Source organism: Alternaria atra (genome assembly GCF_907166805.1).
Source record: "Alternaria atra isolate CS162 genome assembly, contig: 25, whole genome shotgun sequence".
Lineage (NCBI taxonomy): Eukaryota > Fungi > Ascomycota > Dothideomycetes > Pleosporales > Pleosporaceae > Alternaria > Alternaria atra.
In genome coordinates, this window is record NW_025091323.1 from 654,755 (window position 1) to 681,729 (window position 26,975).

Sequence of the window (26,975 nt, forward strand, 5' to 3'; positions counted from 1 at the left end):
GGCATTCTCCAGAGTCGCTCGAGTGTGAGCTGGAAAGAAAGGAGACAAAGGAGGGACGGTGGTGTTGACGCGAGCAAGGGACGAGTCCACAGTCAAAGTCGCGAGTTCAGTTGTTTGACGACGTTCGCGCAGGGGCCAGGCACTAGCGCGGCAGCCTTGAGGTCATAGCACATGTCCGTCTTTCTCTCCGACGCTGTCCAGTCGACGTCTTCCCATTTCATTGCCTTCACCCTCACCTCTCTAGCACCTTCCGCCGACCCACGTTCACTACCGTCCCCGTCCCCGTCCCCGTTCTCGTCCCCATCTCCTCGCCTTTTCCAAGGTTCGCTGTGCGACTCTTTAGCTAGACGCTGCACACCCTGACCACCGACATCTTCCAACCCCCATCTACCAGGCAACAATCTCGCGCCTGCGCAACCGCATCTACAACTACCACAATACCAATGTCCTTCCTCAAAGCAAACTCGGCCACCGGCATGAACGCTCCTTCGCCTACGCCCTCGACCTCCTCTGCCAGCGGGAAGCGCAAGCGTCCGGCCGATGGAGCGCCCCCAGTTGTCTACTCGCAGCCGCAGGACACGGGCACTGGTGAGCACGTCTTTACCCGTCTCACCTATGTCAACGACTTCCTGCGCGAACGAAAGGACAAATGGCACACGTTTGATGACATCATGGAATACCTCAACATCCCGCCCGGTCATATCCAGCGCGAACAGCTCCGCCAGCTCATGCGTGCCGACAACCAAGGCAACAGAATTAGCTGGGACTCTACAAACGAGCGCTACAAATACAAGAGCAAGCTTAGCATCCACGACCGTGCGCAGTTAAAGGGCCATTTTCAAACGCAAAAGTCGGCCATGGGACTTCAGATCAAAGACCTGAAAGACGGCTGGTCCACCGTGGCCGACGACATTACAAAGATGGAGGACAAGAAGGAGGTCTTGGTGCGGCGCGCCAAGGACGGCGTACCAAAGACCGTCTGGGGCAATGACCCCTCTCTCATGCTACCCATGGATCCCGTCTTCGCAAAGGCATGGCATTCGGTTCAGGTGCCCGACAATCCGGATGAGTTGCGTAAGGCGCTGTTAGCCAACAAGTTAACGGCTGCTACTCAAGCCAAGGTTATTGTCGCTGCCCCCACGAACAAGAAGAAGAAGGGTCCCCGCCGTGGTGGCAAGCAGACCAACACCCATATGATTGGTATCTTGAAGGACTTTTCTGGAATGAGGAAGTAAGAATTTTGTTCTTTCTGCATAGCGAAGGCGTTGGGGATTTTATTTTGATTGTGCAGGCGTTTTGTATGCAACGTGGGAAGACCGTTGAAACTCTATCAGATTGATATAACACATGTACATTATGCGTATGCGTCCTCGTTTCCTCCTACGACCACTACTATCACGCTTCCGCACGTGATGATCCGGCAGGCTAGTAGCTAAGACTGTATAACTTTCTCTTCAAATCAGTCAAAATTTCACTGAAGCTTATTTTGCAACAATGCACCATCAACTTACAAGTCAAAGTGCCACCGTGGTGTTGGGTGCAGCGCTACCCACCTTCTTTCTACCCACAATTATTTTGACAAGAAGCCTGTGCCAAAGCGTTAGTGCTCTTTCTAGTTTATATCTGCTGTTGTCTTTTTGTTGTGTCTCGTGTGAGCATCACACTTACGTTGCATTGAGCGCAGCCTGTCCCACACAAACAAGGGGCTTGCCAGCCGGTGCTGCAGCATGTCGGCACGTTTTGTCGTGATACTAGATCGGCGTCCGCGTAGAATTTGATGGAACCATCGGTTTGGAGGACGTTCACTGCCATGGTACTCGCGAAGAGCGAGGTAAGGACAACAGTGAACTTCATGCTTGCGAGTATACTAGAATGTGTTTAGGTGGAGTGGTGGGTATGAGAGAGGATTTAGTAAACAAGGGGAGGCAGGCACTTGGGTACTTATCCAAGTAGTTATGGCCAAGTCGTCTTTCTCCGATAAGTGCTCCGGTCGGATACAGCTATGCCGGTATGTACTACAAGTAAGTGCATTATCTGCGTGGCTTCGGACCGTTCTCTTGCATCTGTGTTGCATAGATTGAATCAGGCGTATCGTTTCTTCTGCGGCGAATTGATTGATTACCCGACCGGTGAATGGTACTAATCCACTATTAGAGATGGATTGCGAGACCTACACATCCAGAAACAAGGCACAGAAGTAATGGTCAAAGAGTTCGTAGGTTGGAATGTTCCTTTGCTGCTCCATTGTGGTCGTTGTTATCACAGCTCAGGAATAGATGTGGATTGTTGCTCCGTTCAGCAGCAGTTTATGCAGCAACGTCGCTTGCGGGTCCGCTTTACTAGCCCAAAGATAACGCCAATATTGATGAGTTAACTATAGTACAGCTATGGCAATACCGGACAAAGAGTGAAGAGCTCACAGGCGGCGAACATAGCAATACAAACATTCACCGCCTCATTCATACAGTCTTCCAAGGAACTTCTTCGGTTTCATTTCGGGTCATCAGAGTACGGCAGTGGATAATGATTAGTGGACCGACGATCTACATCATCGATCGAATCAACATGTTCTCCCAATGTCAGATAGTTTAGCATGGGCGGGGGTTATCCATCAGTGTTCCCTTGTTTGCCTCCTTAGTGGCAAGCGTTTTGGTAATGATTGCGTATGCTTGTCTACACCAAACTTCTAGGTCTTGGTGGCCCGTAATGAAGCGCTAGACGAACAGACGGTGGAACGAGTGCCATGATATTAGTTTTTGGATATATGGCATGACGTTGTGGATGTAGTCTGTAGATAGTCGTGTCCGCTCCTCGTTTCTACTTGCTTCTACGGAATGCATGGTACGAGTGCTAATCTTGAATAGTAATGTGAAAATGCTTTGGTAAACCGTTATAGTTTTCCATTCTAGAAGACATCAGCCAGTGCTTACCTATTAAATAGAAGGGCTTATGCCATCGGCTTTTAAATCGAAGCAGTCTGGTCACAAATATGGCTCCATGTCTTGAATCAGCGGCATATACGCATCTGCGTTTTTGTCTGTTCAGTCGATTTCTTACTCTAGTAGTCTCTGCAGTTACGTACTTAGTGTTGGGTACAAGAAAGGCATATTCTAGTTAGAGTCAACTGCCCCAAATCACGTGTCTCTAGCTACATCTGGTTAGCGGTAGGTTCAAGAGCTTTGGTGCGAGCGAGCACAAACTGCGTCTTCCAACACACCATGCTCATCAGTGTCTAGATGCACTACCCCAAGCTTCGCCATCGCCATGGCACATTGTGCCTATCGCACCTCTAATTCCGAGCGGGGAGTCGCCCAATAAGACGGTCTCCTACAGTTTTCAATCCCCCCCATCGTCTTGTCTTTCTTTTCTTCTTCCGCTACATTAAGCCACTCTCTGTCCTTCTTGGGACCTATCACTCGTATGACAAATAGATAGTTCTGTTATTGGCTGGGGTTGATGGTGGTGTGTGTTGCTCCGCCTCGAACTGCAGGAGGCTTGGCCAGCTGAAAGCATGCCTGCATAAACTCCGCCTTATCAGCCTCCATGCGGCTGAAGATGTCTTCAGAAGCTCGATATTTCAAATCCCCTAAAGTCCATTTGCTTCCAGCAAGGTCTTGATTATCGTTTACCTTTGCTCGTCGTCTCACGTGTTGGAGAATAGTCAAATTACTGCAAATACTAGTTGAATCTAAGCCCGGGGCCTGGCTTAAGCCCCATCTTTCAAGTTACTGCCTATTCCAACCATAAGTTCATCAAACGCCTATTTCGTGTTTTTTCCAAACAAGGCGCCCATAGCACGAGTAGATCCGTCGCAGAAGAAGTCCAGCTTACGGCGCTAAAAAGATTCTCACCAAATTCACATGTTTGATTAGTCTTGGGCAGACTGCGAATTGCTTCAGATAAACAGATGCAATGGTGGTCACACTCAGACGTCTGATCATTTGTGTAGATGGCACATGGTATGGGCCAGATGGGAGCACAGGTTTGTCGCATGTTATTGATCCTTAAGTTTTTGGGCTAACATCTTGTAGCAAATAATACAGGAAACAATAGCAACATCTTCCGCATATACGCTTCCATCAAGCAAGGCAAGTTTGTTGAGGACAACGGAAGAATAATCGAGCAGGTACGTCAGCTTTCCAAATCCTCAAATTTCGTTGGTTCTAGTGCAGTGCTAAGACCGCAAATAATACCAGGATGCAAAATATTTCCATGGAATAGGCATGGGTAAAAACCCTATTACGAAACTCTCGGATGGAGTGACTGGCTACGGATGCAAAGAGCAGATAGAAAAAGTCTATTATGAATGCTGCAAACACTCTCAAGGTCCAAATAGCGAGATCTGGCTCTATGGATTCAGTCGCGGCGCATATGTCATCCGTGCCGTCGCGGGACTACTTCATGCCATGGGCGTACCCTCATTCAAAAACGAATTTGAGTTCAAAGAGGCTTACAGCAAGGCCTTGGAGCTCTTGCGGAAAAAAAGACGAGGTAGCGACAGGGCCTGCGGAGAGGTACGATAGCGCAATATGCTAGATTGTCTAGTGACGTGACTAATTAATCGTGTAGCGATTCCTTTACTTCGAGACAGCGAAGGAGAGTCCTGTCATCCAGCTCATTGGGGCGCTCGATACTGTCAAGGCAACAGATGATCAGTCATTGTTCGATCTCTCCTTCACTCAAAACGCCCGACATGCGCGCCACGCCTTGGCCTTGAATGAAGATCGTGCTACTTTTTCGCCGACGCTATTCAATACAAGCTCAGAATATACCGCGCCACGAGCCTCCACATCTATGATTCAAGCGTGGTTTGTCGGAAGTCACTCCGACATCGGCGGCGGCGAAGTTGCAGATGGACTCTCGTTATATCCTCTGCAGTGGATGCTCATCGAGAGCAAAGCATTGGGCTTGAAATTGGAACACAACCCCAAGGGCCAGGCAAAAGGTTTAATTGAGAATCCTCTCACGTTGGCATTTCCATCAACTGCAACAGGCTCCGATTCTGCCTCCGAGCCATGGGGCTTTACCCACAGGGACGGCGTCAAAATAACCATGTACGATCTTCGCACTTCTCACAACCATGGCAATTTGAGCACCGTCCACCTAAATAGGCTTCGGAAGAAGTCTCCGAACCCTGCTCGTATGAAGAAGTGGTCAATAGGCATTTCGTGGCGTTCAAAGCAAAAGACCAGACAGATACCCGAAAGCAGTGATTCAACCACTGTGAACACAGATGCTAGCAGTGAGTTGTCAGAACCAATGAATCGTCCACACATCATCAAGGTCAACACCAAGGTGCTGTCACTCGGTGTTCCGAGGCCAGTATTTGAGAAAGGTGGAGGTGGCAGACTTGCCGGACACTCTGACCAAGGACATAGCTTGACGACAATACACCCATCCGTCTACTTTCTTCAAGACGTTTATCCACGCCTAGGCATTAGTAAAGAGCTGAGGCAATTTGCCTCTGATCTTGCAGAATATCGGAAGTGCAACTACGTGCTCAGGGCGAAACTAGACCCCTGGGTTCTCGAAAGGCAGTTTCGAGGAGCGGACTTTGAACGAAAAGATTTTCGGATTCTTATCTGTGGACGAGCGGGGATAGGAAAGTCCACCTTGATCAACAAAGTTTTTGGAGAAGACCTGGTAAGCTTTCATTTTGTGAAACTTGGCCGAATACCTATGCTGACGCAGATTCCTTCGTCCAGACCAAGGAATCACATAGGGAGCACGGCCAGCACAATATTGACGAAGGCTTTGAACTTGATACTCGGCCAGGACTCATCATCCATGACTCGTGTGGGTATCACGTCGGTGGCGTGGACCAAGTGGCTATTATTGAAAAGTTCATAAAACGGCGAATGGCAATGAAGGATCCTAGCGAAGCTCTCGACGCGGTCTGGTATGAGCCAAGGGACGGCACTGAAGGTTTTGCACTAACTAACTCAGGCTTTGCATACCAACCGAAACAAACCGTATGGTGGACGACGCTGAAACTAAAACACTCAAGATTCTCTCCAAGTATGCGCCGCATATTCCCGTTGTGGTTGTGCGAACCATGAAAGACAAATTCCTCGCCCTCGTCAAGGACACCATACTGGAAGAACATGCGCAACGGAATGCCCCAATCAATTACCGGGATATCGCGGCGGAAGCGGAGGAGAGATTGCGAGATCGCGCCAAGGAAGATGCAGAAGAACTGCTCGGCAAAGGGTTTGATGCTGGCGCCACTCCTCTTGCATATGTCTCCAGGAGTACGTAATTTATCAGAATCTTTTCTATGGGATTACCGCTCACCATATTTGTAGACGACGGCCAGTCCGTCAAGCAGTTACTGGAAATCACATTGAACATGACACACGACGAGAGCGCCCAAATGAACTGCATCGCAGCTCAAGTCATCGACGTCGAACAAAAGATCTCGCTCGCCGTCGCAGAAAGTATACGTCTACTCCGCTGCGCCCAAGGAGTCTCCATGGCGGGTTCTCCGCTAGTCTTTGCATCCACTATTAGCACGCCAACAATTTCTAGACTGCTCTGCGATAGTATTCTGCGATGCTTTGGGTTTACATACGTCAAAGCTGCCGATGTCGACGCCATCATGTCACGGGTCGTCTGGTGGAACCTCACCAAGTTCATGGCCCAGACGGTCAGTCAGTCCGTTGTTGTCTGGGGAGGAGTGGTAACTGCTACACTCTTCACCCTGGTCGGCGGCATCCCGATCGCGTTGGGCGCACCACTGCTTGAAGTGCTGCCCGCAGCTCGCATGATTCTCAAGTGCGCTTGCGACCTTATCTTGATTCTCGATCGCGCGCTCGATATTGCCGGCAAGCGTACGGTCAAAGAACAAATCAAGCTGGCTACCGATGAATACATTTCTCAGACAAATTTTACAGGCGCCAAGGTCATCTCAAGGAAGACGGTTGTGCACAGGCAAATTGAAAACCTTATCCCAATCATGACGCTGAAGTTTTACAAGCCGCTGCAGATCTCGAAGCTGCAGACTGGCATGGAGACCATCATCAAGAATAGCAGATTCAGTAACGGCAACGCTACCGACTTGCGCAAGTTGGGCTTGGAGACCGCCAGTGGTAGGACCTCGCTTGATTCGTCGCAATCTCAGGACGTGCAGGAGATCAAAGCGTGGGAACGCATAGTCGAGGGTAGACTCGAAACGAGTCCCTAGGTGATGCTGCCTCTACCGAGACCCGGATTGAATCTCGCCGGTTCAACTATGAAATTGAGAGACGCAACCTGTCCCTGTTAGGGAAGAATGACTGATGGTGATTGTGTTGGTTATTAAAGGGTTGAATTTCCCAGTTATGGATTTGATAATATATTAAGGGAGGCGTCCAATAACAGAGTATCTAGTTTGAGCAAGCTATCATCGATCATTATATACTACACCAGCTTGATGCTAACCGAATTCTTACATCGCTCAAGGTCGCTTTGAAAGATAGTGCTTTGTGGCTTTTTGAGTAGGTCGAGGTTGTTCCATATATTTACGATACCCGCCTTTTGAGAGCCTCTTTTTGCATTTAGATCGTATGAGTTTGCGGACGTTATGAGTAGCTCGTTGGTTGTAGGTCATCGCAGTATCGTAGTTGCAGTGGATGGCAAATAATGTATGGCATCGCGAATTTGCGCATTTAACCATATGAGTTAAGGAGAGGTAGTACAAAGTGCAGTGTAGTTTCTTCGCGGGGTCGAGGTAGTCGGTGACGATCACATAATCCGTGCCTGCCGATAGGTTCATTGGATTCAACTGTTATTCCAGACAATATGACATACCTCCAGATGTCCCTGGTCCAAAAAACCTGGTTCTTGGCCTGACATACTGTTAATGACGTGACGAGAAGCGTGATGTCTGTTAATTTACCAGCTTGTATGCTGAAACAAGAGCTCACCTTAGAGACGAACCCTAACACTCAATGTGCTTCTTGTTGGGAGTATACCCGTCTGCAAGGGGAATAGGCGCCCTGGGTTTAGTACTCCTTGTTGATAGCCATGCCACAATGGCGATCAGGACGGCGATGATCCTTTGTAAGATCACGGTTTGGACAGGATGCATAGCTCTTGTGCCTTGAATTTACTGAATTACTGATCGTCTATCACTAATGTTATATGCTTCATGGTAGGTACCGGACGTTGTGGTCCGGGACTTCCGGGGTGCGCGGGACTGCGCGGATTGCGGCATGTTGATTTCCGGACCCGAGCAGACTTTCAAGTTTAGAACCGAACAGGCCTCACTCAACCTCGAAGTGGTGCAAATTTGTGGTAAGACTTAGATCGAGAGCTAAGGTTAGTGTATCCACACAATCCTTGTATGACTTATGTCTTGGTGTTATCTGGTCACTCGATTGAGCAACCAATCAGCTCCCTTATGGTTCGTCAATACGCTGCGCAGCAAACATTCGATCAATCCGGGCGGATGGCTACACATTCGACATGACATGACATTATTCTACGTCCTACAACCAACTATCGTATCGAGCCTCGATGATATATCTAGAGGCAATTCACTTTTGGTACCGGCATCCAGAATCTCTAACTTATTTTTTCTCCTCTCCCCTCAATCCCGCAGCATGCACCTGCCTCCTGATATCAAAAAGCGCATCATCAATCTCCCTCTCCTCTCCTCTTCCTAACACAAGCTGAGGCGTGCTAAACAAATAATTCTTAATCGTCTTGAGCTGATTAATGATACTTCTCGGCGTAAGAACGACGCGTTCAGCGAAGGAACGCGTTGGTGTATCGGTTGTGGAGTGCTGGGTACGGCCTTGGTTTTGGTTTTGGGGTCGGCTGGGTTCGACTTCGGCGTTGGTTTCGAGGACGGATGTGTTTTGCGTGTTGGTGGGCTTATCGCCAACCCCCGACTCTTCTCCTTGTTCTTGTTCGGTGTCTTTGGGAGCGGGAGATGGTTTTCCACTGGAGGAAGAGCGTGGGCGTGGTGAGACTTGTACGTGGCTGAGTCGTTTGGTTTGGCTTCCTGGTGTTGTTTTCTTTGCTTCGCTGACGTCTTGGTCTGCGGTTCCCTTGGATCGCTTGTTCGGCGCTGGCGTCTCGTCTGCTACCAGATCTTGCGAGTTCTCGACCTGGGAGAGAAGAGACTGGGAGCGACGTAGGTTGAGTTTACGATTGGTTGCGGGACTGGCGACGGGGGCTTCGATAGCGCTGGCTTTCCGCTTCTTGCCTTGACTCTTTTCTGTTGGCTTAGGCGACGATGCGACGACGATATTGTCGCGCATTTCTTTATCCTCGGGTTGTGCTGGCGCTGGCTCTGGCTCAGGAGCGGGTTCTTCTTGTGTCTGTCTCTTGGCTTTAGTTCTCCTATCAGCCTTTGCAGGAGTGCGCCTAGGCTTCTTTCCACTTGGAAGCCGAGCAGGACTTCCCATGGAATGGCGGGAAGAACGGCGCAGGGCATTCGGCGTTACTTTTGAGAAGCTCTTATCAAAAGAGTCATCCACTCGGCTTGCACTGCTCATGTCGGCCTGTGAACTCTTGCGGGAAGCTCGACGAGCGGGCCCACGGGTTGGTGTCTGAGCGTCGTCCACTTCGGTGTCACTACCAGGTTGGCCGTGGTCAATTATTGATGACCGCGGGTGCGAAGAAGCATCAACAAACTCAGCATTTGACCCTGACTGAGCCTCCTCGGTTCCTTCAGTAGCAGCATCGTGAATTTGCATATCGGCGTCAATTTGTGCTGTGAGTTGCAGATCTATGGTTGAGCTCGGCAGTTCTGACATGACGGTGTCTGAGACGAGTTCGGAGTCCATTTGCGGGTTGTCATGCGGCGCAACCGCCTCGAGTAGTGCCTCCTCATCGATTGTGGTCCCTTCATCAAAGGAAACCGAGAGTGAGCTTTCTGGCTGACCATAGTCAAAGCTGGATCCTACAAGAACATCAGGTCGGGGCGGCGAAGAATCCAGATCATCATTTGTAGCAAATTGTATGCTTCGAACAGCCGTTGGTGTGGCGAGGTCAGTATCGTCGCTCACAATGTTGCGAGTACTCTTGCGGGCATGCGGAGTTGGCGACGAGCCAAGGTAGCCGTCCATAGGACCCATTGCTGCAAGAGCCTTGAGTGGAGTTGTTCGGGAGGCGTGATCTGGCAGATCATCGACTGTCAATGCATCTGAGTGAATTTCCATTGGCGACGGTACATCCTCCGGCTGTGGTGAAGGCGCTCCCAAGTTGGCGAATAAACCACTGCTGAGCCTTTGACGATCGATCATCTCCTTTTGACGATCGGTCAATACCTGTGACTCTTGATTGAACGGATTTGATGGTGACGATACAATAGATTCAAACTTGATCTGAGAGTTGTCGTGTCGGAGACGGATCTTCGGCGTCTGTCGCGAAGGCATTCTTCTAGTGGCTGACGTTGGGACTGCTGGGGACCGGGACTTGGACCTTCGCGACGCTTTGGAGATCTTGAAGGGTGAATCCTTTACTCTTGGGCTCTTGAAGGCACGTTTGACTTCATCTGCACTGGCATCTGAATCGTAGAACGAGAGTTTGGTTTCCTGTTTTGCTATTAGTAACGTTGTGCAGAAACTGGCGTAATCTCTTACAGTATCCTCTGCCCGGACTCCCAATGATGGCAGTGAGAGTTCGACACTGTGTCGCAACTGATGCAGGGCCTGCTCAAGTCGAGGGGGATATCGTAGGCTATCCTCTTTTCCGAAAGTGGCATTCCAAGTGGCAATTGAGACATTGACGATACTTCGGCGCCTGCTTAGGAAGCCTGCGGTAACCACTGCTTGTAAATGGAGCAACATTTGGCTGTCTTTGCGCGGTAATCGCTCGATAGCTTTGCTGACCTCCTGCCACAAGTTGACGACCTAGACATGGTTAAAACCCACTAACACTCTACATAGCAATAAACATACCTCACGATGTAAGCTCTTCAACGGCTCTTCCCTGCTCTGCATTTTCTTCTCGGGGTCTTCAACCCAAACTTGGATTGCGTCTTGTATCTTCCGCAGATACCCAGCAAGATGAGACGTCGAGCAGTATTGAACCGAGGTGCTGAGTGCAGAAAGAAAGCCTTTCCTGGTCTCGACATTGTCCTTGCCGACATCCCTATAAGCGGCCGACCCTACGGAGATAATGGCTCCATATAGGTGAACATAGGGATCGATATCATGAGACCGTCCAGGTGCTGGATTTGAAGGCCAAAGATTCTGCCGGCCTTGTTCCAGCACCTTGCGGCTGATCTGCTTCGGAAGGTTGCGAAGTAGAATGCTGGCGTACGCCAAACATGAAGCCTTGTCTTCGTTTGGAATGCGTTTGAGGACATGTTCAGAGACCTTCTCAATGACTGCGGACGGGAGCGCACCCTCCCCCGCTTCCCGCCGGACAGTACCGATGAAGGTCAACAGAAGTTGATCACCGAGTGCTTTGTTCAACAAGCAGGCGGAACCGAGACTGAGGATTTCCACTACAATGTCATATTCTTTGCCCAACGAACGACCATTGCGCTCGCCTGAAAGGGCTGTTTGATCTTCTAACAAGACATTGAGCAATGCCGCGATCCGCGCCCAGAACTCTGATGCCACTGCACCCTTTAGCGAACCATCCACGGCTGCAGCGCAATCCCGAAGAAGCTCCAATTTGCTCAGCCGGGTGTTTTGGGCAGCGAAACAGGGCTCGATGATTACTTCCATCGCGCGAAGTCGAACCGGATCTGCTAATTTTCCTTCTGATTGGGTGACTAGAAGATCAACAAGGTAGAGGAGTGGTGATGATCGTGTACCGTGATGCCGTGACCGATGTGATGGTGTCGATGCGACCTCGAACTCGTTGTTCTCGTTGCGTGTGAGGCATTTATCCGCAAACTGAAAGGCGCCCAGCTTTTGTACGACTGTTTCTATTAGGAAGCAAAACTTGTCTGCCCAAATATCCTCGGTCTTCTGTGATGTCGCAATTTCTTCTGTATGCTTGTCCCAAATTCGGCGCAACAAGTTGATTATGTGCGCCATCGCGTCTTTCGTTTCCGTTGATGCCATGATTTCCTTGCTGCTTGCTTCAACCAAGGCGCCAATAACTGCTAGCCACATTGTCTGAACCGGTTCGTCCTCCGGTTCCCTACTCTCAGACGAGAGTGTGGCGTCTAGGAGAGTCTCTACAAACTGCAGTACCAGAGCAATCGACTTCCGCACCCACTTGGGATCAACTAGAGGTAGCTCGCTACGCTGGATCATGACATTTGGCCGAAGATCTAGCGCTCGATACTCGTTCCACGGTTTTCGAGAGCCATCTAAGAGAGCAGACACGATTCGACAAGCGGGTACGGCCTGCTGGTAAGAGCCGGGTAGGATCATCGGACCCCAGAGATCAGCTACGAACTCAATCCAGTATCGGTCGAGTTGCTCAAATGATGAAGTTGGCCTCAAAGCGTAATACAGCAACGTGAAATATGCGGAGGAAACGGCATCTCGTTCGTTCTTCTTCACGGGTGGTTTTCCTTGTAGTGCATGTATTGAGATTTTGCGAAACATTTTCGACCAAGCTGCAGTGGTGGATGGAGCCAGATTGACGGAATACGCAAGGAAGGAAACAGCAACATTGGAGTACAATCTGACTTGGTCTTTCTCAGAAGCAATGCAATTCTGGAGAAGCGTGAGCCAATCCCCTAAGCCAGTGAACATCTCTTGGTAAAGCGAGTCTTTCAGTAAGCCTGTAACAGCAGCCCAGATCTGTGGCACCAAGGCAGCATAATCACCGCCCAACATACGATTCAGCTCGATTGTGAAAACGCTGGCAATAGTCGCACCATCGCTCTTGGTCCGGTTCAGAACAGCTAAGACAGATTTTGCGACATGCCGGTCATGGCCGATGGTTTTGGCAGCCGTCACTGCGGTGTCTAGCGCACTCTGACTGATATCCTTCTGGACTGATACCAGAGCTTTGAGAGTATGTGTGAACCATCGTTCAGTATGCCTAATCATGACGTCCGGGCGTTGTTGGAGCAGCTTTCTGTATATCCGGACCCTGTACGCCTGTACAGCATGACCGGAGGTTCGCTCATGAATGGTGTCTAGTGCATCAAGGACCTTCTCAACACGGGTCGCGGTTATGGTCTTGGGTCGGAAGTTTTGTTGCATTAGCACAGCCAGATGTGTGTTGACGGTAGTCTTGGGCATAGTGCTATCGCTGGATACGCGGATAATGCGTTCTATGACGAAAGAGCAGAAGTCCTCATCCATGGTGGACATTAGGTCGGTGATACGGAAGAGAGTCATGAGTAGCTTCATCGTTTGTCCGACGAGTTGTGAATCCAGTCCTGTACCAGCCAGTCCTGGTGCCTGCATATCCCGCCGTATAAACTGGGTCAACAGGGACAACTTCTGCTTCAGCGCCTGATCATCTGGAGTCTTATCGTATGCCTGCAGGGTCCTCAGCAAGGATTGGTATGCATCCAGCCGCGAACCGCGGTCCGAAGAAGCGAGCAACATGACGATCGCTTCCAGCATCTCGGCGAAAGACTTGAATTTGTGTGCAGTCGCAGCGTTGTCAGCGGGTGGAGGTGTCGGCGTGCCGTCTGAAGGCTTCAGAATCGACTTGAGCGGCTTGGTGAGGCGCGTCTGTGGGAGCGGTCTAAGCGGCGAGCTGCGCGTAGGTGTCCAGGACTGTGCAATGGCCTTCTTGCTGGGTATGTTGCATAGTTGTAGTTCGAAGTTGACTCTCTTCCTTGCGCTAGCTGAACTTGAGGGTATGTCGATGTCGGAGGAGGGCGATTGCTCTGGAGTATTAGGCGGCTTCTTTGCTGCTTTGAGTCTGGGTGGGATAGGCTTCTCGCCGAAGGGGTCTTCGAGGAATTGCTGCGTCTCGTCGGCGCCTGTGTCTTCTTGGTCTTTGGGTGGAGTTGGAGGGCGAACAGTGAGGGCTTCGAATTTAGACACCATGGCTATGCTGAGAATCGCTAACAAGAGAAGAAAACAAATGTACAAGAAGGCACTCGCATCGCTGTCGTATACGTGATTGAACGTGTAGAGCGGGTGTGGAGGTGATCGACTACCCCGGTCTAGAAGACAAAGGTTGGCGTTGGCGACGCGTCTAGCGCGACGCTCCTCGTGCGCGTAAAGTGCTAACCTCAAGTGCCCATTCACTGGACAACGGCCCCTCGAGCCAACACCCGCCACTTGCGTCTGACACTCAACACTGCATGTTCTGTCAGATAGCATACCATGTGCGACCCCTTCACGAATTTGAATTCTTGATGATTTAGTTTTTCAATTCGATGAGAATTCACTAGGGAATTTTCACCATATAGGTACATTGGCTATTATCGTGTAAAACTTCAGAGCGTTTGTGTATCATACCAGATCAATGTATATCGCATCTCCAACACCATATAAGCAAATGCAGCATTCGTGAGTAGAAATCTACGGATACCTGCCTTGATGCACCTTGTTCGTCCCTTGATGGTCTGGACCCTGCAATGCGACAGTTGATGCAGGTCCCATAATAGTGGGGCTCTCCGAGCTCAAGCTTTATCCCACCTACGTGACGTGACAAGCACTGTTCGTCTCTTGCAACTTGACAGCCATGTTATCGCAAAGATCGGGGAGAGGTTGGTTTCCCCCTCTGCACGTATCTTCTTACATCTGTCGGCTACTAACGGAGCATCAGCAAAGCTCGACGACGTCACTAGAATACTTTCCGAGTTGAAAGCCGACCTAGACGCGAAGAAGCTGTCTACTGAGCGTATGTCTTCTTCCACTGTATGTCAATTTCATGCGCTGATTACGTGAGTAGAAAGACGACAACTACTCGAACAGCTCAAAGTCTACGGCCGTTCAGTCGAAAACTCCGATCCCATATTCACGGAAGATGTACGCTGCACTACACCAGGAGCTCTTGGGACGGTATAGTGACCGTTATAGGGCCTTCGGACACTAGGACGCCATGCATTTGATGGAGAGACTACCCCTGCGTCACAGGAGGCTCTTCGATGCATAGCGAACGCTCTCCTCCTCCAGCCCAAGACTCGCCAGATACTTGTTGATCTAGGCCATGGCCCACATGCAGCGGAGAAGTTGAAGGTAGGTAGCCATGCTCCGAAGCTGGGAACGGAAGCATGCTAATTCTTGTACAGGAAGATAGTGTCGACACCGAGTTCCTCGTCTCCCGAATCCTCTTCCTCACGACATACAATGCGACCCTCGACTACGCACAACTCGTCCGCGAAAATCAGTTAGCCGACAGCATCAACAAGACCATCGCAAAGCATGCAAGACGATACTCCAAGTCTGCGCCACGAAGAAATGAGCAGCCTATGGAAGCCATGGCACTCTCCGAAACGCTCAAGCTCGTCTTCAACATCATACACCATAACCAAGACCTCGCTCCACTCTTCAACACCTCAATACCGAACGTCTTTAAGATACTAGTGCGGAGAGGGATACCATCACCGCCACTATCCGGTCCAACAAGGGAATTAGTCAACATCCTCCTCCACCTAGACATTGAAAATGAACAAGGCCTAGAAGCCCTCTTCCCAGCCTTCGACCGCGAGGTCAACATACGCCACCTGATCAAGATCCTCGACCAAGCGCTCATCGTCTACCCACCCAAAGAACTCGATGAAGCCGTCACCCCCCTGCTGACACTCATCCATCGCATCTACACGACCGCGCCAGCAGAAATCGCCAGCACAGCGGAAAAGCTTCTCCTCCCCACAACCGAAGAGCGTGACCGGCCCCTCGGAAAATCAGACACGCTATCTTCTCGACTGCTCAACCTTTCTACTTCGGCAATGACACCCTCGCTACGCAACGGCATCTCTTTACTGTTGTGGAAACTCTCGCATGAAGATCCAGCGACGTTTGTGCATAACGTCGGCTATGGCTTTGCCTCGGGTTTCCTCATGTCGAATAATATTCAGATGCCGGAAGCATTAGTTAAGGAGCATGCGCCGGAGGGGGCGGAGGAAGGTATACCTATTAACCCGATCACGGGACAGAGGCTGGATAAGGAGGAACACGTACAGATGGAACCGATGACGCAGGAGGAGAAGGAGAGAGAGGCGGAGCGACTTTTTGTGCTATTCGAAAGGTGCGTACTGTATTTTGTTATGCCTGCGTGATGAATGCTGATTGTGATTTAGGTTAAAAGCGACTGGTGTTATGGACGTCCAGAACCCTGTCGAAGCGGCCTATCGCTCGGGAAGGATTGAAGAGTTGCCAGATGATTCGGACTAAACCATGGAGTGCACAACACAAGATGGATTATATGTGGATGTCACGATGCAGGATAGCTGCATCAACTTGGCAATCAAGTACGAATTGATGATATGGGAAGATAAATATGAATGAATTCCGCCATATGTCCGCTTGTCCTTAAAACCGCGTCTACACGCCTGAAGAACGCCTCGCTGACCCCTACTCCGACGTTTTGTTCCCAGGTAAGTGCTGAAGATGGTTTAAATTGAAATAAGATGATGCTCCAATGCCGTGCAAATGCTGCTGTAAAGTGCCGGATGTGAAGGATATATCGTGGATTAAATGTAGATAGTTGGCGGAAAGACGGAAGGAGGACAGGCGATGCTCCATGCGGCTGTTCAAGACACGTATCTCTGGAGATATCGTGATGATATGTTGATGTTGATGTTGATGTTGATGCAGGATAGCTGTAACAGAGCAATGAAAGTACGTCTGCCGTTACATTTCGCCACGTGGTGAAGTAGTCTCCGTGTATTCCGGATAGTTGCGGTAGCCGACATGGTTCCCATTGTATCGGTCATCGTTGCGGGGAGGATACGCAGCGGGAACCTCGATGCTTGGCAGGAACCCTATACCATCGCCATTGCTATACTGGTGTACCCAGATTGGGCTGAGGAGCCGCTTCAGTGTTACGGCGATGAGGTTTCCAAGGTAGGTATTGATTCGGCATACTGGATAAGCAGCAAACCAGAGCAGAAGTACAATGCCCGAATTTTTCTGGCAAGGCGACATGTTGGCGACGGTCGCGAGAAGGTTTTGATCGTGGATTTTGGCGAACCGAACGGGAAGGCTTCCGAGCCAGTCGAAGACGCCGCATGTGTGAAGGAGGAACGCTGAGCTGCATGCACCGCCAGTGTATGCTGCTAGCTTGGTGTTGAGCTTGTACAGGACGGCGAACATGAATAGTGTTCCGGCAGTGGCTAGGCAGCCGCGAACAAGCCATGTGACAAGTGCTGGTATCGCGCTCAGGAAGGCGAACCCCTCAGCGATATGCTCGGTCTGCATCTCGAAGATGTCTAGTCGTTGTGCAATACTGTCCACCTTGGAAAGAGAGCGATCCGCAACATTGTTGGTTTGGTTGATGGTGTCTTGTGTGGTACTCATATAAGTTGCTAGGACGTTGTAGCTGTCGATCTGTGCCTCATGGTTGGACTGGATGCTGATCTTGGCCAGTTCGTGATGTTTTTGAAGCTCGCTTGTGAAGTACTTCGCGAGATGGGAGCTATCTAGCATCAGATCTCGTAAGAAGATCTGCATTCTCTCATGTATCCGATCAATCTCGTTGTCTTGGCTCTCAGCCAGAGCTGTGATAAGATTCGAAATTGATGCCTCCATGAAGGTATGAAACTTTTCATCAAGCGCCCCTACAGTGGCGACAGCCTTCTCTTGGACTGCTTGAATGTCTTTCTTAAGCTGCTGATGAGAGTCCCGGGCTTCCTCCGAGTACTGCCTCTGCTCGCGGATCAATGACTCGTGTTCCTCAGTGGTTTTCTGCATGTTCGATGTCACATCACCTAGAACTTGGGTCAGGTTCTTGAATATCTCGAGGTGATTTTCTCGCTCGATGACATCTCTACTGGCTTGGCACATGACCACTGCATTCTGACGAGCATTGCTGAACGAAGTCCAGTATTGAGGCGTCGATTGTAAGCTCTTTAGGCATTGCGTATAGTGGTACTCCTTGAACTCAGGATAGCATTGCTTGTCGCTCGGAACTTCCGACCGAGTATGCCACCAGCTACCGCCTTTACCGCAGTGTTTTGCTGCCGGGACCAGTATGTCGCAATCCAGCGGTGGTGTCGGGTTCATTGGCTGGGCACTGAGTAGTTCGCATACAGCTAATTTAGCGGCATACTCGGTCTTGACGCTGTCCAGGTACGCGTCCGGGCGAGATTTAGCAAAATCCGGTGCATGTTCCAGGAGTTTACATTCGTTCATTAAGTGAGAAGCAGCCATACGGGTACAAGTCGGCGCTGTCTGCATGGACACAACAAAATCCACGGCTTGTGTTATCACCCTGTGATTCCTGGATGTTGTGTACTGGAACAAAGAATCCACGTTGACTGTTGGAGCTGCGTCTGCCGGTTGGGAATGGTATTGAGAGATTGCTGTAGGAAGAAGGAACAGCCCAGTTGTAATCAGCTTCGCCATGGTAAATCCATTTCGAGGGTCCATGTAAGTCATCTGTTGGTGGATAGTCAAGGTTGTCGAAACAATAAAGAGAGAGGCGACTGAGGTGAAGCAAGGGCCAAGGAGCGGAAGGTAGCAGAGGAAAAGAAGGAAGCGAAAGATCAAGCACAGTGAGATTGTTATTTGTGCCGGCCATGTAGGTTTGCGGTACAGTGAGAGAGCGAGGAAGACGCAGCGTTTGAAATTTTGAAGCATGATAACCTGTTACGACAGCTGGGTAAGATCAAATCTGTGGTGAGAGGACACGCTGTTAGTTGATGAGCAATAGGTCCAGGCTTGAGTAAGAGACTGGCTAACTTGAGATGTCAAATATCGGGGTCTGATGCTGTATCGTACAACATCTTCCACCAGAGAGTGATGGCAACTGGAGTTTTGTGTCTTGTGGTGTTGAGGGGAGTTTGGTGGGGAAAGCTACGATATGCCGACCAATCAGAAACGTCGATGACGCGCTATCACGGGATCGGATGAGCTAGCAGCGAGCTGGGGATCGCCGAAAACTCTCGCGATCATCTTTGCCGGCAACAAGACAGAATGTTCGCCCCAGCACGACGGCGGTGCGCTCTAAGCCTTGCGAAGGCATCAAGCCAGACGACTGACTCAATACCGACTTTCCTACTACCCGTATTTTCCAGGCCCGCACCCACCAGGACCTTTACCACGACGACACCATGTCAATCGAAAATCGGGTCTCTACCGCTCTCATTACCCCAGGGAGTCACGTTCCAAGTGGTTGCGCCTTCGGCTAAAGGCAGGAATTCGAGAACGCAGGCCATGTCTACAGTACACATCAAGGGACCACTCGGCGAGCTTTCGATGAACATACCCCCATATGTCAACATCAACCAGGATCCGGCATTGGGTGGACCAACGTTGACGATAGACGACACGAGAGATGCGAAACAAAAGGCAATGTGGGGTATGAGCACCATCTTCAGTACAGGCTGCACAATTGGCTAACGAACACTCAGGCACCACCCGCGCATACCTGCAAAACCATATCCTCGGCGTTAGTGAAGGACACAGCGCTATTCTCCGCTTTGTCGGTGTCGGTTACCGTGCTTCAGTCGAAGATACCGCAACCACCGTAGAATCCGAATTTCCTGGCCAGAAGTTCGTCAACTTGAAGGTCGGATACACTCACCCAGTCGAACTGGCCATACCAAAGGGCGTAACCGCAAGTACACCGCAACCGACACGTCTGCTGTTGGAGGGGCCAGAGAAGGAGGTGGTCATGCAGTTTGCGGCGAAGATAAGGGCCTGGAGGGTACCAGAACCATACAAGGGCAAGGGTGTCTTTGTCAATGGAGAGACCATCAAGATTAAGAACAAGAGAGTGGGCGGCAAATGAGCGAGGGTCATAATCTGGTGGAATTGTACCATACATATTGGCTTTATGTCACGAATTATTGCTAGGACCACCTATTGACACCGAGCATAACAGTGTTCGAAGATGAAGAATGCATACCACGCGTCCAGAGCGCAAGGATTCAGGCGCCCTCTCTTTGACCGTATGCGATCACTTGGCAAATTCCGTACCGAATCTGGTTACGCTGCTGCCTAGTGACACCTGGCAACGGGTCAACTTTTCAACTGCACGACTGGGCCTAGAGGAATTCTGCATATTCTGACCTTGAACTTTGAATCTAGGTAGCCCTATCCGTACAATCGTCGTTTTACGCCATGTCAGTCCTGCAACCACCGACCTGTCATTTCTTACGCATTCCTCGAGAACTACGCAACGAGATCTATGCCTACTATCTCAATTACGAAGGATATCATCACCACCCCGAGTCAGATACTCTACGATATATTGATGGCACGGCAATTGCTCTCGCACTGTTATTTACTTGCAAACAGGTCGAGTCGGAGATGGCAGAGCTGCCTCTGAAGATCAACACTGTTACATTTAATACACACCTAGCGCAGATTTCGGAAGTGAAATGGGTTTATGGAGGTCCGCCTTGGCATTCGGCCGAGTATCTCCACTCCGAGTTCAGCGAAATGGCCGAGTTGAAGTTGAACGCTTGTGTAATAGCATTTGGTGCATTTGGTGCATTTGGTATGACGACCTTTACATACACATGCTTCAGCATATTATTCAACGAAGGCATTGGCTAATTACGTATCACAGGTACCGAGGAAATGGCTAGCCGAATTTCCAAGCAGTATCCTCGGAGTGAAGTAGGCGCTGCTCTTCAGCGAATTCTGCAGACGAAAGGACCTTACCACGATATCCCGGATACCACAGTAACGAGGCTATTCGAAACGACTTATATGGACCGCCAAGTAATTCAAGACACTCTCCGGTATCTATCTTCTCGTTCCGGCCTTCCAAATCGGCTAAAATTATGGAGCCTGGCCAGGCGGCTCACCTACATCAGTGGTTTTGGTAGTTGGAGGTGCGGACCTCAAGTGCGCAGGAGTGCCCTTGAGATCGTATCTTCCACAGTCTCTTCTAAGCTATGGTTACCTTGGGAAAGGCCTACAACTGTGAAAATCAAGGAAATGCGGAAGCTCGACGAGTTCCTGACTGCTAAGAAACGGCCGCGAAACAATTGCTTCGTGCAAGATGTCAAGTACATTGAATCGGCTACCTGTTAGTGCATCCGCTTTCTTGGCATGCTGCAACAGAAGGAGCGGTCTCGTTTGCGCCATCTGGTTGTACGCGAAGATCGCCAATCCTCTGCATCACCACGATGTCATGCCCATGGCCTCATTCCATACCTCAAAGATCTTCCCCAGCTACGGGTCGATCATCGCATTGATATGTGGAATGCTATGTAAGCCGCAGGTTATGACTAAGACTATCCATTACACGCTAATATTCCATGGAAGCTTTATAAAATCTGGCGAGATACTCGATAACCCTTTTGCGCGAACAGGAATAACCACCTGCAGTCTTTCCTACGCTACGAACAGGACCATCTATTGGATCCACGAGGCATTGGATTTGCGACATGCTGGGATGCCGCCGTCTGCCTATCGTCTCCATCTTGAAGCGCCGATTGACATCGCCCAGCATGTCTGGAGTACTATCAAATCTCTCGCAGCCTGGTGCCTCGCAAATACACGCTATCTTCGCGAGGCTCGGGAAACTCCCCTAACCGATACCAACATCGCGAATGATGATCAGGGGCTCGAATGTGACATCTTCCAAAAACGTCTTCTTGTGCCCAATGTACGACTTCTTCTGTCTGGAGATCTCACTGTGCAGTTGCCGTGCCCTATAGGCACCCTAGAAGAATTTGAACAAGAGGCTGGCAGCATAAGCAATGCGTTGAGGGGTCAGCCGAGAGACGCGTGGAAACAGTATAGCTGCAATCTCCTTCAGGGCGACCTGGACGCTTCGGAATACAATCTTGGGCCTACACAGGAGTTGTATGCGGATTATTGGGCCTAAGGCGGCCATTAGTGCACTGAATGAGGGACCCGAGAAGTGTGAGTGCGAAACAGATCGATTAAATGTCATCGAGAGCCCACGTAGTGTTTAGGCCTTTGCGCAGTACCATGCAGAAACGTGGGCCATGACAAGCCGGCCGAACGGCTGGCCAACAATCTCCGTTACCAAAAGACTGCACTCGTATTCTGAGCGCGAAAACCTGAGGACTGGCTGGGCCAATGTTTTGTCGCAGCGTCGATGGATCCGAACACCAAGCTTGCTAAGCTACAATCTTTGCTGCTGCCTGGTGCACTCCAAGGCCGGTTGTTCTTGTTCGACATATGTTCTCGTCTATCTACTTAAACACAGTCTGCGCATGCTCTCAGCAACACGACACTTCTATTGCCCCTGCTTCTTTGGATCCTTCTTCTTCGACTGACTCTAGCACTCGAACACTGCAGGTCCCGGAATCTTATACGGCAGCTGGTTATAGATGCTATACACCAGGCCCGCATCCTTACTGTCGTACGCGCCCGGGAAGCTCACTAAGCCCTCTTTCGGCACCGTCGCGCCATTGCCAGTGACTTCTAGCTGGTGGCACCCAGGATAGAATTGCGCTCCGCCCTCGTTATACGCGCTGTGCAACGCAATGATTTCGTGGCGCACAAGGTAGTAACCAGGCTTCAAGCACGCTGGGATCGTGTAGTCAACACCCGCATTCGGTGCGCTGATGAGCGGTGTCAGACCCCATTGGTTCTTAAGCCAATATGGGTCGGTGGAGTGCAAACCGTCCTCGGCGACCTTGAACCAGGAGGGTGTTGGAGAGGAGGAGGGGGTGTAGTCGTTGCATCCTAGACAACTGTCAGCATCTCGCGTTGTATTGATCGTCGAATGGAATAGGTTACACCCACCAGTATCGGGACATCTCGCCATATAGGTTATGAGCGGACCTTGATGACTCTCTGGCCATGCTGTCCAGCGCAAGTTGACAGTCGATCCAGCTGGTGCCGGAGCGTGCAGAGGAGCGGGCTTTGATCCGATAATCCCGCCGGTTGTGTTGCCACCACATTCAAGGTCGATGAGCTTTGTGCTCTCAATCGGAAAGTTGCCTTGAATCTCGCGAGAGATGCGCGGTGGCTATTTGTTATCAATACGTTTGTATCTCTCGTAAGTCAAAACTGACCTACAGCAGGGCTCATGTACGGATCCTGATAGGGCTGCAGAATTGGATTAGTCACTATGGTGTGGTCTCTGGGATGGCGGGCCAAGTACGTGGTAGAACTGTAGATTGTGTTAGTAATGAAATTCCTGCTGTGCATCAAGTCCAAGTATGCACATCATATTCCCTTCCCCCAATTGTCGCATTTTGCACGAAGCCATGGCCAGCCACAAGAGGCACGATAGAAATAAATGATATGAGTTGCTTCATGATAGAGAAGTTTGCCGTACAATCATCATTTCTTTCTATGCTTCGTGCAGTACTTATTTGCAGGCCGCGAGTGTGCATGGACATGATAAGCTGGGTCACGCATCCACACGTTGTGCCAAACGATTGGTGGCGTAATATATACACAGGCTTTACAGACATTGAACAGTAGGAATATAGCGTTATAAGCATATAGTGGTGTTCTTCACATTTACTCCGGAGACCTTAGCCGTCCGCTGTACAGTTAGATTACTGGCATGGATCGATTTCAGCCGCCGCGGCGATCAGAAACAGCGCTTCGCACGATTAAGTGCATCAACAAAGCGACTATCATAGGCTGGGGTAGGAGTACTCATAAATCCGTTGCGACCCACTTTGCTGGACCCTTTGACGCTGTCCAGCTAATTTGCAACAAAGCTAAATCAGTCGCAGCGCTCTGTGCTGCGAGTCTAACTTGTACGTAGGACTATATTTTCTCTCCCTGACACGGGATGACTTCACGCTGGCCTTCGCAAATCAGGATGACGCTGCCTTCAGCAATTCGAACCCATTTCCCGACTCGGTAGGACGTATATCTTCGGACAACACTGTGGTGCAACCCCTTTGTATCGTGTAGCACTATGGAGGAGGTCAATCAGGAATATTAGTACATGTCCGCTTTCATATGGGATAGACCAAGACGAGATTGGAAGTCACACAGCGACGATGTTCTAGAAGATGTAACTGAGGATGATGAGGTAGACTTCGAGACTGTACAATCCCGGTATCCTGAGTACTGCGGACGTCGCATTATCTGAACGACTTCCTATATCAGGGAACCCTTCTTTGATGATCTATTGCCTTTTACTAACGATTACAGACTGTAAAAGAAAGTTTCAAACCCACACACGTATCAGTGTGTCATTAATAAGAAAAGTACCGCGCATCAGGCACTGGCGCGCGATCCAACTTGAAGTACCCAGGTTGCAGCTTCTGGAACACCTCCGTCGGGTCATACTTCTTCGCAATATTCTTCAGCTTACTCTTACTAGCCGATCCGTAGCTCGCAATCACATCTTGGAACATCGCTGCGTAGTTCATGTACACCCAGTCGTTCTGCACACCCAACTTCACCGCGTCGCTCTTGATGGCCTTCATGATATCCGACATGACCTTGTACACTGTATCGTCGTCCGCAGCATTATTCCAGGAGCATGCTAGCTGGATGATGTGAATAGGGCTACCGTTGGCGTCGAAGCCCATCGCATTGCCGCCGTTGCGGGTACTGCCTTTAAGCGAACCATCGGTGATGTGTTGCCAGATGAGGACAGGGAATGCGCCTTCAACTGCAGAAAGAGCATCAATCGCGTCGAAGAATATATCCACGGAGCGCTGAGCAATCTCGTACGAGGCTTTCACGGTAATATCGTAGAATATTTCACGCTGCCCATACGTGTTGCTAGCTTCGTTGTCTACCACGTACGAAGCATGGCCCCGTGTTTTCGTGTTGTCAGATACGGCAGTGATATTGTAGAAAGGTGCGAGGATGGCAGATTCGTTGCCAGCCGGTGCACTGTACCATAGTTCGGTTGAAGCGAGCTTTGCGCCGGCGTTCATCCAGGCAATCCAGCTGCCGGCCTTGGGATCCTCGGCTGAGTTGAGCGTTAGGTCGATCCATGCTTTGACTACATCCGGAAAGACGTCTTCGGTGAAGGCGCGGGTTCCGCCCCAGATTTGATCGTTGTTAAGGGGTTTCGTCAGTAAGTTGAAACTGGTTACAATGCCGAAATTGTTGCCCCCGCCACGGAGAGACCAATACAGGTCTGGGAAAGTTTTTGGGCTAGCTGTGACTATGACACCGCTTGCTGTGACGACCTGGCTGGAGTTAGAAGAAGTCCAACCATACTTCAGTGCAATATACTGACATCAAAGCTGGCAACGTTGTCGCAAGCCAGACCGTACTCATTTGTAATGAACGAGATACCACCACCAAGAGTCAGGCCGCCAACACCGAGATCACCAATTCGACCAGCTACGACTGTCACGCCGGTAGTCGACAAGGTGGTGAGAACATTGCCCCAGTTGTTTCCCGGCTGAACCGCAACAGTCTTCTTGTCACCGGAGAGCTTGATGCCTTTCATGTTCTCGAAAGACACAGTGATTCCTCCCTCGATAGTAGCTGCGCCAGCAAACGCACTGTGGCCACCTGATTTGACGGCGAATGGGCATTGTGACAAGCGAGACAGGAGCACCATTACAGAGACCGCAGCAGGGCTCGATGGCTTGAAAACACAGTATGGTCGCACTTCAGCCGAGATTCCAGACCAGAATCCGGATGTGAACGCGGAGTAGCCAGCCTCATTTTCGAATTCGATAGACTTGTTTCCGTAAATTGTTTCGAGTGAAGAGCACTGTATCTTGTTTCAGTTTTTGTCATAGTCTGGCTCAAGAGTACTTACGGCAATGTTGCAAGCCAAATTCGAAGATCGCTCCACAAGACTGGCTAACTCTGGCAATGCTGAGACATTGACCCCTTGATCAAGAAGAGCCTCGGTGACGTTGAAGTCGGCAGCCTCGAAGGCCTGCGAAGCCACGAGCGAGACCAACGTCGCGAACAGAAAGGATCGCATAATGACTGGAGTTGGTGCCGACGAGATGGTGGTGAGCCATCGCTGAACGCGGGCACATCTGACTTTATAGATGCATAGCGTTCTGGTGCCCTTCTCTCAAGAATCAAAGGCCTATCTGAAAGAAGTTTAAGGGATTCAATCTGCGCAAGCGAATTTGTCGCTGCTTGCCACCAAAGGGGTCCGGCTTGAGCGCAGCCTCGCCCTCGCCTTCCGCACGCGCATCCGTGCCGTCCGATACTAGTGGTAGAAACCTAGTCGGCGGGCCGTGGGGAGGACGCGTAGCTCAACCGGTGTGAGCCACTCTGTGTCTCATAGAATGCGTGGAAAAGATGTGGAAGACAAAACCGTTTGCTATGAGGCTCGCATGCTCAGTGGCAGCTATGTCCAACGTGTCCTTTCATCGTTCACCAAAAGTCGATACGTACAAGCCAAAATGGATACCCCACGCAGGCACGACTGCGCCGTAATGTTGCAGTTCGGATCATATTACATCAATCCTTCAAGAGGGAGATGGTCGCTAGCGGCAGTCACAGGCTTTCCGCGATTGGCTCACGCAGGCTTAGCGCTTCAAGGATTCCGCCTGCCTCTTTTTTCACCAGCCCTTCCATCCCAAGAACATCCCGCTACAGCACGTGTGCATCCTGCGGCTCCATGTTGTGGAGCATAATTCAAGCAAACGGACGTGTCTGCGGTTCGGCTAGACGGCTCTACTTTCGTTGCCACCATCCTTCGGCCTATGTCTGCGAACCACAACATCGGAAGGACTCAATCTTGGTCATCATTTCGGAGACATTCCTTGTTGGATACTCGTTTATGCATGATGCCTCATTCAGTCAACTTCTAAGCTTCCAGTGACAAGGACGGCTTGTGTCTAAACCGGTCTGACGGAAGATCTGCCCAAGAATTCTGTCGCCACCTGCTTCCCGTTGCAATCAGCAGAAACAATGTACACAACTGAGCTGGTTATGCAAAATATGAGGTTCCAGTTCTAGTGGCCATTACACTTGTGGGTTTTCAGCCTTCATCTTGATGCAAATGTGTACGTATCAGAACATACGGCCCGTGACGCCTTACCCAAAGGTCAGCACTGGAAGTTAAAAATGATGTTCGACCTTGCCTGGTAGGTGCATCGCCCTCGTGATCCT

The 26,975-nt window shown here is 50.3% G+C and overlaps 7 protein-coding genes across 7 annotated transcripts; 4 read left to right on the forward strand and 3 right to left on the reverse strand.

Annotated features, from left to right (window-relative positions):
• Nucleotides 1-443: 443 nt before the first annotated feature.
• ALTATR162_LOCUS5212 (uncharacterized protein) lies at nt 444-1,235 on the forward strand (the record flags this gene model as incomplete). The annotated part of the gene is made up of 1 exon (XM_043312830.1): nt 444-1,235. One exon carries the CDS (start codon nt 444-446, stop codon nt 1,233-1,235), a length of 792 nt encoding a protein of 263 aa, XP_043168765.1.
• Nucleotides 1,236-3,912: 2,677 nt separating this feature from the next.
• Nucleotides 3,913-7,183, forward strand: ALTATR162_LOCUS5213 (uncharacterized protein; the record flags this gene model as incomplete). Its single annotated transcript, XM_043312831.1, has 6 exons — nt 3,913-3,982; nt 4,032-4,126; nt 4,570-5,643; nt 5,706-5,899; nt 5,947-6,251; nt 6,306-7,183. The coding sequence occupies 6 exons, from the start codon at nt 3,913-3,915 to the stop codon at nt 7,181-7,183; spliced, it is 2,616 nt and encodes an 871-aa protein (XP_043168766.1).
• Nucleotides 7,184-7,364: 181 nt separating this feature from the next.
• Nucleotides 7,365-13,907, reverse strand: ALTATR162_LOCUS5214 (uncharacterized protein; the record flags this gene model as incomplete). Its single annotated transcript, XM_043312832.1, has 5 exons — nt 7,365-7,378; nt 7,431-7,444; nt 8,668-10,523; nt 10,572-10,841; nt 10,890-13,907. 5 exons carry the CDS (start codon nt 13,905-13,907, stop codon nt 7,365-7,367), a joined length of 5,172 nt encoding a protein of 1,723 aa, XP_043168767.1.
• Nucleotides 13,908-14,550: 643 nt separating this feature from the next.
• ALTATR162_LOCUS5215 (uncharacterized protein) lies at nt 14,551-16,205 on the forward strand (the record flags this gene model as incomplete). Its single annotated transcript, XM_043312833.1, has 6 exons — nt 14,551-14,575; nt 14,635-14,709; nt 14,761-14,837; nt 14,889-15,047; nt 15,101-16,059; nt 16,112-16,205. 6 exons carry the CDS (start codon nt 14,551-14,553, stop codon nt 16,203-16,205), a joined length of 1,389 nt encoding a protein of 462 aa, XP_043168768.1.
• Nucleotides 16,206-16,664: 459 nt separating this feature from the next.
• Nucleotides 16,665-18,164, reverse strand: ALTATR162_LOCUS5216 (uncharacterized protein; the record flags this gene model as incomplete). Its single annotated transcript, XM_043312834.1, has 1 exon — nt 16,665-18,164. One exon carries the CDS (start codon nt 18,162-18,164, stop codon nt 16,665-16,667), a length of 1,500 nt encoding a protein of 499 aa, XP_043168769.1.
• Nucleotides 18,165-19,187: 1,023 nt separating this feature from the next.
• ALTATR162_LOCUS5217 (uncharacterized protein) lies at nt 19,188-19,764 on the forward strand (the record flags this gene model as incomplete). Its single annotated transcript, XM_043312835.1, has 2 exons — nt 19,188-19,332; nt 19,385-19,764. 2 exons carry the CDS (start codon nt 19,188-19,190, stop codon nt 19,762-19,764), a joined length of 525 nt encoding a protein of 174 aa, XP_043168770.1.
• A 2,472-nt stretch (nt 19,765-22,236) lies between these two features.
• On the reverse strand, nt 22,237-25,830 carry ALTATR162_LOCUS5218 (uncharacterized protein; the record flags this gene model as incomplete). The annotated part of the gene is made up of 6 exons (XM_043312836.1): nt 22,237-22,646; nt 22,707-22,932; nt 22,983-23,076; nt 24,180-25,075; nt 25,126-25,611; nt 25,660-25,830. The coding sequence occupies 6 exons, from the start codon at nt 25,828-25,830 to the stop codon at nt 22,237-22,239; spliced, it is 2,283 nt and encodes a 760-aa protein (XP_043168771.1).
• Between the last annotated feature and the right edge of the window lie 1,145 nt (nt 25,831-26,975).